This window comes from Nerophis lumbriciformis, linkage group LG19, assembly GCF_033978685.3.
Source record: "Nerophis lumbriciformis linkage group LG19, RoL_Nlum_v2.1, whole genome shotgun sequence".
In the NCBI taxonomy this organism is placed as follows: Eukaryota; Metazoa; Chordata; class Actinopteri; order Syngnathiformes; family Syngnathidae; genus Nerophis; species Nerophis lumbriciformis.
In genome coordinates, this window is record NC_084566.2 from 33,797,459 (window position 1) to 33,810,371 (window position 12,913).

The 12,913-nt window shown below is 39.9% G+C and overlaps 1 protein-coding gene across 1 annotated transcript in view; it reads left to right on the plus strand.

Moving 5' to 3' along the window:
* LOC133618479 (rho GTPase-activating protein 29-like) overlaps positions 1–12,913 on the plus strand; it is a 104,703-nt gene that overhangs the window by 35,405 nt on the left and 56,385 nt on the right. Inside the window, exon 2 of the mRNA XM_061978867.2 lies at positions 10,009–10,152. Coding sequence (XP_061834851.1) covers positions 10,009–10,152 — 144 coding nt within the window. The remainder of the gene's footprint in view (positions 1–10,008; positions 10,153–12,913) is intronic.

A 12,913-nucleotide genomic window follows, 5' to 3' on the forward strand; every position in this document is an offset into this window, starting at 1 on the left:
AGAAAGGCCAAACACAGTCGAGTGCAGTTCATCAACAATCCGGACACCGGATTGGTTCTTTACCTCCTGCTTAGGTTGGAACTTTGTCATTAAGATTACCGTATTTTTCGGACTATAAGTTGCTCCGGCCGAAAATGCATAATAAAGAAGGAAAAAAACATATACAAGTCGCACTGGAGTATACGTCGCATTTTTTGGGGAAATATATTTGATAAAACCCAACACCAAGAATAGACATTTGAAAGGCAATTTAAAATAAATAAAGAATAGTGAACAACAGGCTGAATAAGTGTACGTTATATGAGGCATAAATAACCAACTGGTATGTTAACGTAACATATTATGGTAAGAGTCATTCAAATAACTATAACATATAGAACATGCTATACGTTTACCAAACAATCTGTCACTCCTAATCGCTAAATCCCATGACATCTTATACGTCTAGTCTCTTACGCGAATGAGCTAAATAATATTATTTGATATTTTATGGTAATGTGTTAATAATTTCGCACATAAGTCACTCCTGAGTATAAGTTGCACCCCCGGCCATCTGTGTTGGTGAATCTTTTGCAATTTGTTCAATGAACAATGGAGACAGCAAAGAAGAAAGCTGTAGGTGGGAAGCGGTGTATTGCGGCCGGCTGCAGCAACACAAACAGCCAGTGTTTCATTGTTTACATTCCTGAAAGATGACAGTCAAGCTTTACCATTGGCCTGTGGAGAACTGGCCAATGGAACAATCTGTCACTCCTAATCGCTAAATCCCATGAAATCTTATACGTCTAGTCTCTTACGTGAATGAGCTAAATGATATTATTTGATATTTTACGGTAATGTGTTAATAATTTCACACATAAGTCGCTCCTGAGTATAAGTCGCACCCCCGACGTTGATGGGATGCGGTTTGGTGGCTGCAGGATTAGGTCTCTGCTTTTTGCAGATGATGTGGTCCTGATGGCTTCATCTGGCCAGGATCTTCAGCTCTCACTGGATCGGTTCTCATCGCGACTGGGATGAGAATCAGCACCTCCAAGTCCGAGTCCATGTTTCTCGCCCGGAAAAGGGTGGCATGCCATCTCCGGGTTGGGGAGGAGACCTTGCCCCAAGTGGAGGAGCTCAAGTACCTCGGAGTCTTGTTCACGAGTGAGGGAAGAGTGGACCGTGAGATCGACAGGCGGATCAGTAATGCGGACGCTGTATGGATCCGTTGTGGTGAAGAAGGAGCTGAGCCGGAAGGCAAAGCTCTCAATTTACCGGTCGATCTACGTTCCCATCCTCACCTATGGTCATGAGCTTTGGGTTATGACCGAAAGGACAAGATCACGGGTACAAGCGGCCGAAATGAGTTTCCTCTGCCGGGTGGCGGGGCTCTCCCTTAGAGATAGGTTGAGAAGCTCTGCCATCCGGGGGGGAGCTCAAAGTAAGGCCGCTGCTCCTCCACATCGAGAGAAGCCAGATGAGGTGGTTCGGGCATCTGGTCAGGATGCCATCCAAACGCCTCCCTAGGTGTTTGGGGCACGTCCAACCGGTACAAGGCCACGGGGAAGACCCAGGACACGTTGGGAAGACTGTATTCCGGCTGGCCTGGGAACGCCTCGGGATTCCCCGGGAGGAGCTGGACAAAGTGGCTGGGGAGAGGGAAGTCTGGGCTTCCTTGCTTAGGCTGCTGCCCCGCGACCCGACCTCGAATAAGCGGAAGAAGATGGATGGATGGATGGATGGATGGATGGAACTATTATATCATAAATTATATAATCAGACTAATTTAGTGCATGGAAACTTAGTGGCTGTTTTCACTAGTAATTTCTAAGCCCATGCACCCACGACTGGTTTGTCAAACCTCTGATTGAATGGTGTGCTGCAGACCTCTTAGTGGTACTTAAATAATGCCCAATATCAGAAAAAACACTGTACAAAACTCACCAAACAAGTATTGACTCTCCATCAGTTTGAGCACAGAGTGTGTTTTCCATAGAGAAGATGCTCGATGCTAATTCCATCCATTTTGCTCCCCATTCTAGCTTTTGGTCGCAGTCTGCACCGAAAATCTAGTCTTATACGAGTAATCGGATGGCAACAACGTCTTCAATTTTCTAACATTCCACTCTACAAAATGATAAAAGTATGTAGGTCTAAGAAAGGCTTCGATGTTGGTATCGTATCAGAAGTGAAAATGTTTTATAGAGACACCCCTACATTTAACATACTTTGCTACGAGCTCTTTCATGAATTCAGTAGTGCACTGGTTCTTAACCTGGGTTCGATCGAACCCTAGGGGGTCGGTGAGTCGGCCTCAGGGGTTCGACGGAGCCTCCGCCACGGAGGTCAAGACATACCCGACTCATCGTGTAAATAAAAACTTCTCTTTATCGGCGTATTAAAGGGGAACATTATCACCAGACCTATGTAAGCGTCAATATATACCTTGATGTTGCAGAAAAAAGACCATATATTTTTTTAACCGATTTCCGAACTCTAAATGGGTGAATTTTGGCGAATTAAACGCCTTTCTATTATTCGCTCTCGGAGCGAGTACATCACAACGGGAAGCAATCCGCCATTTTCTCAAACACATTACAAACACCGAGTCAAATCAGCTCTGTTATTTTCCGTTTTTTCGACTGTTTTCCGTACCTTGGAGACATCATGCCTCGTCGGTGTGTTGTCGGAGGGTGTAACAACACGAACAGGGACTGATTCAAGTTGCACCAGTGGCCCAAAGATGCCAAAGTGGCAAGAAATTGGACGTTTGTTCCGCACACTTTACCGACGAAAGCTATGCTACGACAGAGATGGCATAGAAGAATATCGACCCTAGCTTCCTTGGCCTGCTGACATCAACTCCAAAACTGGACAGATCAGCTTTCAGGAAAAGAGAGCGGATGAGGGTATGTCTACAGAATATATTAATTGATGAAAACTGGGCTGTCTGCACTCTCAAAGTGCATGTTGTTGCCAAATGTATTTCATATGCTGTAAACCTAGTTCATAGTTGTTAGTTTCCTTTAATGCCAAACAAACACATACCAATCGTTGGTTAGAAGGCGATCGCCGAATTCGTCCTCGCTTTCTCCCGTGTCGCTGGCTGTCGTGTCGTTTTTGTCGGTTTCGCTTGCATACGGTTCAAACCGATATGGCTCAATAGCTTCAGTTTCTTCTTCAATTTCGTTTTCGCTACCTGCCTCCACACTACAACCATCCGTTTCAATACATGCGTAATCTGTTGAATCGCTTAAGCCGCTGAAATCCGAGTCTGAATCCGAGCTAATGTCGCTATATCTTGCTGTTCTTTCCGCCATGTTTGTTTTTATTGGCATCACTATGTGACGTCACAGGAAAATGGACGGGTGTATATAACGATGGTTAAAATCAGGCACTTTGAAGCTTTTTTTAGAGATATTGCGTGATGGGTAAAATTTTGAAAAAAACTTCGAAAAATAAAATAAGCCACTAGGAACTGATTTTTAATGGTTTTAACCCTACTGAAATTGTGATAATGTTCCCCTTTAATGACACCCCCAAACAATGTTCCCTCTAATTTTCCATATGCTTGAGCAAACGCAAAAACTCTTTGAGCATTCAGTGGAGCACATGTGAGCAACGTCAGACGTGCACATGCACTGTGGCCACACCAGCAGGACACCAGTCCCAAACCTGACTAAATAACAAGTTACATGTTTTATTATTATAATCAAATGACAGGAGTAATTTCCATGAGATTATTTTCTAATCTAAGTGTTTTGGCCCACTTACAATGACTATAACACAAAAATGTGTTTTTCATGAGCTGTGTACTAGTATTGTATGTCTGGGTGGGGGTCCTGCTTTGGAAATAATTTGTACCCCTTTCAGGTATCGCATTTAGGTCCCACTAAAACATTCACATGTTGCACAATGAGATGTAAACATGGGATCCTGTAACTTTCTGTTTGTAAAATATATTTTTATTAGTATTTATTTAATATAATAACTTCATTAAATTAAGAAAAAACATTTTATTTTTCACTGTGTTGGCCCTGCGACGAGGTAGCGACTTGTCCAGGGTGTACCCCGCCTTCCGCCCGTTTGTAGCTGAGATAGGCTCCAGCGCCCCCCGAGACCCTGAAGGGAATAAGCGGTAGAAAATGGATGGATGGACTAAAGAAGGGTTCAGTGAATGCGCATATGAAACTGGTGGGGTTTGGTACTTCCAACAAGGTTAAGAACCACTGCAGTAGTGTTTCTCAGCTTTTGTCAAAGTGCTTGCACTCGCAGCTTTCTTTGGCCTTGTGGGGGATTATTTGCAGTCATACTTTATAAAACAAAAGTACAAAGCCCGAGTCACCAACCCACGGGATTCCTTGTTCGGGTATTCGATTCCTTGGAATGATAAACGTGAAAACTAACCGGTTTTGTTCGGCGTAATGGCCATCTGATAACCAAGATAAACTACAAGATAACAAAATTGGGGCATGGTTTTGGAGAAAACTGGGGAACAACTGTATTGTTAAATGAAATAAACCATTTTCTTTCCCAAATTATTATACACGTTATGTGACAGTTGTTTACAACAACACATTTTTTTTTAATTTTTACATTCTTTTGTCTCGTCTTAAAGGGGAGCTAGCCTTCGTTTGGAATTTTGCCTATCATTCACAATACTTGTGTAAGACAAGCTCTATTTTTTGTTTTTTTATGCATTCTAACTCATAAACGCTAGCAAAAGTCTGCTAACCATGGGGCCAATGATATTTGCTTTAGTCTGCCTATAAAGCGCTCTAAAAATATCCAAAAACCTTCATCAATGTTTTTTTATACATGCTGTAAGTATATATGTAATGTACACTGCAAAAAGTCCGTGTTCAAAAACAAGGAAAAAAATTACAAAAATGAAGGCTATTTTATTTGAACTAAGCAAAATTATCTGCCAATAGAACAAGAAAATTTGGCTTGTCAAGACTTTCCAAAACATGTAAAATTAGCTAACCTCAATGAACCCAAAAATACCTTAAAATAAGTATATTCTCACTAATAACAAGTGCACTTTTCTTGGTAGAAAAAAAAAGAGACCTTTTTGCTCAATATGTTGAAAAACATTCTTAAATTAAGTAAATGCTCGTGCCATTATCTTGACATAATGATATGCGCTCGGCATTACGGTTCTTGAAACCAGCAAACTTATACTAAAAACTAGTTTATTTTTCTTAATGGAAAGGCAACAAGGCAACCGCTTGTTACTCTCGGGGTCTCCTAGCCGTCTAAAAATGCATTTTTCCATGGATAACATGACATCATCGCCAAGTGCGTGCTCTTTCATGCAATTAGTGCGCATATATACAGCCCGGACCCCGGCCCAATTTTTTTGATTGTAATTTTGAAGAATTTATCTGAATGTGCATGAACTATTTCTGTTCAAAACTGTTAGAAATGTTAAATGTTCAGTTTACTGTACTGTGCCAACTTCATGAGTACGTATTTTCTATTGTTTCATTGAAAATAAAACCGCAAAATCCATTTGGCTGTCATCTGTTTTAATTATGAGACACAATTGTGTCAAAATCATGTTGTTTTTTTTCATGCTTGAAATAAGAAATTATTACTTTAAAAAAGTAGTTTTCTACTTGTGAGTGTTGATGACACAGCTTTGCAACAGTTGATATTCTAGTTTCAAGCATGTTTTACTCAATATAGGTCATCAAATCTCAGCAACAAGCTGTAATATCTTACTGAGATCATTTAGGACCAAAACACTTAAAACAAGTAAAACACTCTAAAATAAAATCTGCTTAGTGAGAAGAATTATCTTATCAGACAGAAAATAAGCAAATATCACCCTTATTTGAGATATTTAATATTACTTAGATTTCAGTTTTTGCAGTGTAGTAACAGGTACATTCATAATAACATGTAATATTGACGTATTTTCAAGATTCAAGATTGTTTATTGTCATATGCACAGTTAAACAGACAGTTTGCTGTACAATGAAAATCTTACTTTGCTAGTCCACCCTTCAACAAGTCACACGGTACTTAGCTAAAATAAAAATAAAAAATATATATACAAGGCACAGTAAGTAACATAACATTATTGCACATTCTGATTGACAGTCAACAGTATAAATATATATTTGGTCACAGCAGCAGTTAAAGTGTCTTTAGGGATCAAAGGGGAAAAGTGTCTACAGTGATGGTTCACAGTTCAGGGGTGGTCATGGTAGCTGCCTTTTGTTCAAAAAGATAAAAGTAAAACGGGGAGGGGCTAGTATTCACAAGTTATTCACAAGGTATTTTGGTCATTTTAAGCGTACAGCGGCGTATTAATTTCATAGATGTATTACGTATGCTTGTCTCTGGGGACGGCGTGGCGTCCGTTGTGTCCTTGAGCGAGACACTTCACCCCTGCTCCTGGTTAGGGCCTCGCATGGCAGCTCCTGCCATCAGTGTGTGAAAGTATGGGTGAATGTGGAAATAGTGTCAAAGCGCTTTGAGTACCTTGAAGGTAAAAAAAAGCGCTATACAAGTATAACTAGGGATGTCCGATAATATCGGCCGATAAATGCTTTAAAATGTAATTTCGGAAATTATCGGTATCGGTTTCAAGATTATCGGTATCGGTTTCCAAAAGTAAAATTTGTGACTTTCTAAAACGCCGCTGTGTACACGGACGCAGGAAGAAGTACAGAGCGCCAATTAATCCTTGAAGACGCTGCCTTTGCGTACTGGCCCAGTCACATACTATCTACGGCTTGACACACGCACTAGCGAATGCAAGCATACTTGATCAACAGTCATACAGGTCACACTGAGGGTGGCCGTATAAACAACTTTAACACTGTTACAAATATGAGCCACACTGTGAACCCACACCAAAATAGAATGCAAACACATTTCGGGAGAACATCCGCACCGTAACACAACAGAACAAATACCCAGAAACCCTTGCAGATGCTTGTTTTCATTCAGAAAAATCTCCCTCTCACACGTGATGACAAGAATAGACTAATAGTCTGGACTGAGTGAAGCTGTTTTATTTGTTTTGTGCCTTTTTCCCCCCCATGCACTTTAAAGGATGGCTGTGTTATCGACTAGTCTAGACTGAAGCAGTTTTTTATTTTTGTGCCTTTCTTGTTTTTTTTTGCACATTTTTGTTTCTCATACGAATACGTTAAGAACAGGGCAGAATGAGCCCAGTTTATAGTATACTCTGGACTGAAGCTGTGTGCCTTCATTGTTTTTGTAGCTGTTTTGTAAAAAAAATAATGCACTTTGTGACTTCAATAATAAATATGGCAGTGCCATGTTGGCACTTTTTTCTATAACTTGAGTTGATTTATTTTGGAAAACCTTATTGTTTAATGCATCCAGCGGGGCATCACAACAAAATTAGGCATAATAATGTGTTAATTCCACGACTGTATATATCGTATCGGTTGATATCGGTTGGACAATATCGGAATATCGGATCAACAGTCATACAGGTCACACTGAGGGTGGTCGTATAAACAACTTTAACACTGTTACAAATATGCGCCACACTGTGAACCCACACCAAAATAGAATGCAAACACATTTCGGGAGAACATCCGCACCGTAACACAACATAAACGCAACAGAACAAATACCCAGAAACCCTTGCAGATGCTTGTTTTCATTCAGAAAAATCTCCCTCTCACACGTGATGACAAAAATAGACTAATAGTCTGGACTGAGTGAAGCTGTTTTATTTATGTTTTGTGCCTTTTTTTCCCCATGCACTTTAAAGGATGGCTGTGTTATCTACTAGTCTAGACTGAAGCAGTTTTTTATTTTTGTGCCGTTCTTGTTTTTATTTGCACATTTTTGTTTCTCATACGAATACGTTAAGAACAGGGCAGATTGAGCCCAGTTTATAGTATACTCTGGACTGAAGCTGTGTGCCTTCATTGTTTTTGTAGCTGTTGTTTTGTAAAAAAATAATGCACTTTGTGACTTCAATAATAAATATGGCAGTGCCATGTTGGCACTTTTTTCTATAACTTGAGTTGATTTATTTTGGAAAACCTTATTGTTTAATGCATCCAGCGGGGCATCACAACAAAATTAGGCATAATAATGTGTTAATTCCACGACTGTATATATCGTATCGGTTGATATCGGTTGGACAATATCGGAATATCGGATCAACAGTCATACAGGTCACACTGAGGGTGGTCGTATAAACAACTTTAACACTGTTACAAATATGCGCCACACTGTGAACCCACAACAAAATAGAATGCAAACACATTTCGGGAGAACATCCGCACCGTAACACAACATAAACGCAACAGAACAAATACCCAGAAACCCTTGCAGATGCTTGTTTTCATTCAGAAAAATCTACCTCTCACACGTGATGACAAAAATAGACTAATAATCTGGACTGAGTGAAGCTGTTTTATTTATGTTTTGTGCCTTTTTCCCCCATGCACTTTAAAGGATGGCTGTTTTATCTACTAGTCTAGACTGAAGCAATTTTTTATTTTTGTGCCGTTCTTGTTTTTTTTTGCACATTTTTGTTTCTCATACGAATACGTTAAGAACAGGGCAGATTGAGCCCAGTTTATAGTATACTCTGGACTGAAACTGTGTGCCTTCATTGTTTTTGTAGCTGTTGTTTTGTAAAAAAATAATGCACTTTGTGACTTCAATAATAAATATGGCAGTGCCATGTTGGCACTTTTTTCTATAACTTGAATTGATTTATTTTGGAAAACCTTATTGTTTAATGCATCCACCGGGGCATCACAAGAAAATTAGGCATAATAATGTGTTAATTCCACGACTGTATATGTCGTATCGGTTGATATCGGTTGGACAATATCGGAATATCGGATCAACAGTCATACAGGTCACACTGAGGGTGGTTGTATAAACAACTTTAACACTGTTACAAATATGCGCCACACTGTGAACCCACACCAAAATAGAATGCAAACACATTTCGGGAGAACATCCGCACCGTAACACAACATAAACGCAACAGAACAAATACCCAGAAACCCTTGCAGATGCTTGTTTTCATTCAGAAAAATCTCCCTCTCACACGTGATGACAAGAATAGACTAATAGTCTGGACTGAGTGAAGCTGTTTTATTTATGTTTTGTGCCTTTTTTCCCCCCCATGCACTTTAAAGGATGGCTGTGTTATCGACTAGTCTAGACTGAAGCAGTTTTTTATTTTTGTGCCTTTCTTGTTTTTTTTTGCACATTTTTGTTTCTCATACGAATACGTTAAGAACAGGGCAGATTGAGCCCAGTTTATAGTATACTCTGGACTGAAGCTGTGTGCCTTCATTGTTTTTGTAGCTGTTGTTTTGTAAAAAAATAATGCACTTTGTGACTTCAATAATAAATATGGCAGTGCCATGTTGGCACTTTTTTCTATAACTTGAATTGATTTATTTTGGAAAACCTTGTTACATTGTTTAATGCATCCAGCGGGGCATCATAACAAAATTAGGCATAATAATGTGTTAATTCCACGACTGTATATGTCGTATCGGTTGATATCGGTTGGACAATATCGGAATATCGGATATCGGCAAAAAAGCCATTATCGGACATCCCTAAGAGTAACCCATAACCCATTATTTGTGTCTATAGCATTTTGCATAAGAATGACCTGGATCAAGACAGTCTATAGGTATTTAATAGAAGGTGTATCTCCAAATATCTCAAATATATTTGTTCTTAATGAGTAAAAAGCCAATTATCTACATTTTAAAACAGCTGAAGAATACCTTCCATGCATATTGTGTGCTCGAGGGAGAGAGATTAGCAGGTGCCAAGTGACTTTTTTCTTTGGTTGCAAAGACCAAAAGAATTCCAAGAATGAGTGTGACTCTGTGACTTGGAATCGAGCGCTAAGGGGGCGCTGACTAACCGATGAAAACTCACCACGGGAAACTGTACATGAGGCTCGGATTTGAGTTGATCTATTGTTTGTTTCTTCCGGTGATGCTCCCGCTGACCTGCTTCTCCTTTCGCCTTGTCGTTTTCTCCCAGAGGTGGACGAGGGTCTTCAGCAGGCAGTTCAGGAGCGCCTGGCGGAGCTGCTGCGCGTCCTCAAGGCCGTCATCGGCAAGCATCAGGCCCTCAACTCAGCGGACATCCTGGGGAAGGCCGGCACGGTCATCGCCAAGGTGAAAGGTCGGTGCTGCTAAAAAAACAAAAAAAATAGTTTTTAGGGCTTATGGGGGATCATATTTAGCGTTTGGGATTAGTATTTGCACTTTGTACACACTTTAAAAAATGGTTGGCCTAGAAATGTCAGCTCACACTCTCACCTGCCCTGTTTGCATATCCACAGTGTGCCAAAGTATGCAAGCAGTGTTGCAATGCATAGCATGCCAAAGAGGAAACATTGTACTTCAATTACACGGAAAAATGGCTCTCATCCAAGCTAATTATTACTGAGCTGTAAAAGATGGCGACATTGTTTATAGGCCAAACTTAGAAACGCTGAATGAAATGAAATTAAACGCCAACAAAAAATAGGTTGGAAATAACGTGTTAGATCATTGCTCCGTTTTCTCTTGACGAGATTCAGTAGATGTATTGTTATTCTTTAAATTTGATTTTAATGTGTCAGACTAGGGCTGGGCGATATGGCCTTTTATTGATATCTCGATATTTTTAGGCCATGTCACGATACACGATATATATCGCGATATTTTGCCTTAGCCTTGAATGAACACTTGATGCATATAATCACAGCAGTATGATGATTCTATGTGTCTACATTAAAACATTCTTCTTCATACTGCATTAATATATGCTACTTTTAAACTTTCATGCAGAGAGGGAAATCACAACTAAGTCAATTTAGCAAAAGTGTATTTATTAAACAGTTATTAAGCAGTGGCACAAACATTCATGTCATTTCAAAACAGAAAGTGCAAGATTGTCAGAGACATTTTAAAACAAGCTATTAGTGCACTTTTGTGCATGATGTCACTAAGATGACATATCAAAACAACACTAAATTAAAGTGCACTTTTTGTACAGAACGCCACTACAATTAGGGGTGTCCGATAATGGCTTTTTTGCCGATATCCGATATTCCGATATTGTCCAACTCTTAATTACCGATACCGATATCAACCGATACCGATATATACAGTCGTGGAATTCACACATTATTATGCCTAATTTGGACAACCAGGTATGGTAAAGATAAGGTCCTTAAATAAAAATAAAAATAAAATAATTAATAAATAATTAATAAACTAAAATAAGATAAATAAAACATTTTCTTGAATAAAAAAGAAAGTAAAACAATATAAAAGCAGTTACATAGAAACTAGTAATTAATGAAAATGAGTAAAATTAACTGTTAAAGGTTAGTACTATTAGTGGACCAGCAGCACGCACAATCATGTGTGCTTACGGACTGTATCCCTTGCAGACTGTATTGATATATATTGATATATAATGTAGGAACCAGAATATTAATAACAGAAAGAAACAACCCTTATGTGTGAATGAGTGTAAATGGGGGAGGGAGGTTTTTTGGGTTGGTGCACTAATTGTAAGTGTATCTTGTGTTTTTTTTGTTGATTTAATAAAAAAAAACAATTAAAAAAAAAACCCGATAATAAAAAAAAACGATTCCGATAATTTCCGATATTACATTTTAAAGTATTTATCGGCCGATAATATGGACAAAGTTGCGAGGCCCTTTATAATTCGTAGGAATTGGTTGAATTTGCGTGAAATCCTGGAGGGACTGTTTGTTTAAACCTTAAAGGCCTACTGAAATGCGATTTTCTTATTTAAACGGGGATAGCAGGTCCATTCTATGTGTCATACTTGATCGTTTCGCGATATTGCCATATTTTTGCTGAAAGGATTTAGTAGAGAACATCGACGATAAAGTTCGCAACTTTTGGTCGCTGATAAAAAAGCCTTGCCTGTACCGGAAGTAGCAGACGAGTAGCGTGACGTCACAGGTTGTGGAGCTCCTCACATCCGCACATTGTTTACAATCATGGCCACCAGCAGCGAGAGCCATTCGGACCGAGAAAGCGACGATTTCCCCATTAATTTGAGCGAGGATGAAAGATTTGTGGATGAGGAAAGTGAGAGTGAAGGACTAGAGGGCAGTGGGAGCGATTCAGATAGGGAAGATGCTGTGAGAGGCGGGTGGGACCTGATATTCAGCTGGGAATGACTAAAACAGTAAATAAACACAAGACATATATATACTCTATTAGCCACAACACAACCAGGCTTATATTTAATATGCCACAAATTAATCCCGCATAACAAACACCTCCCCCCTCCCGTCCATATAACCCGCCAATACAACTCAAACACCTGCACAACACACTCAATCCCACAGCCCAAAGTACCGTTCACCTCCCCAAAGTTCATACAGCACATATATTTCCCCAAAGTCCCCAAAGTTGTACGTGACATGCACATAGCGGCACGCACGTACGGGCAAGCGATCAAATGTTTGGAAGCGTACTCACGGTACCGCGTCTGCGTATCCAACTCAAAGTCCTCCTGGTAAGAGTCTCTGTTGTCCCAGTTCTCCACAGGCCAATGGTAAAGCTTGACTGTCATCTTTCGGGAATGTAAACAATGAAACACCGGCTGTGTTATCCGGCACAACAGTCAGGGGGTGCATTCTAAGGCGGGGGTGCGTTATCCGGCACAACACCTGCCGCAATACACCGCTTCCCACCTACAGCTTTCTTCTTTGCTGTCTCCATTGTTCATTGAACAAATTGCAAAAGATTCACCAACACAGATGTCCAGAATACTGTGGAATTTTGCGATGAAAACAGACGACTTAATAGCTGGCCACCATGCTGTCCCAAAATGTCCTCTACAATCCGTGACGTCACGCGCTGACGTCATCATACCGAGACGTTTTCAGCAGGATATTTTGCGCGAAATTTAA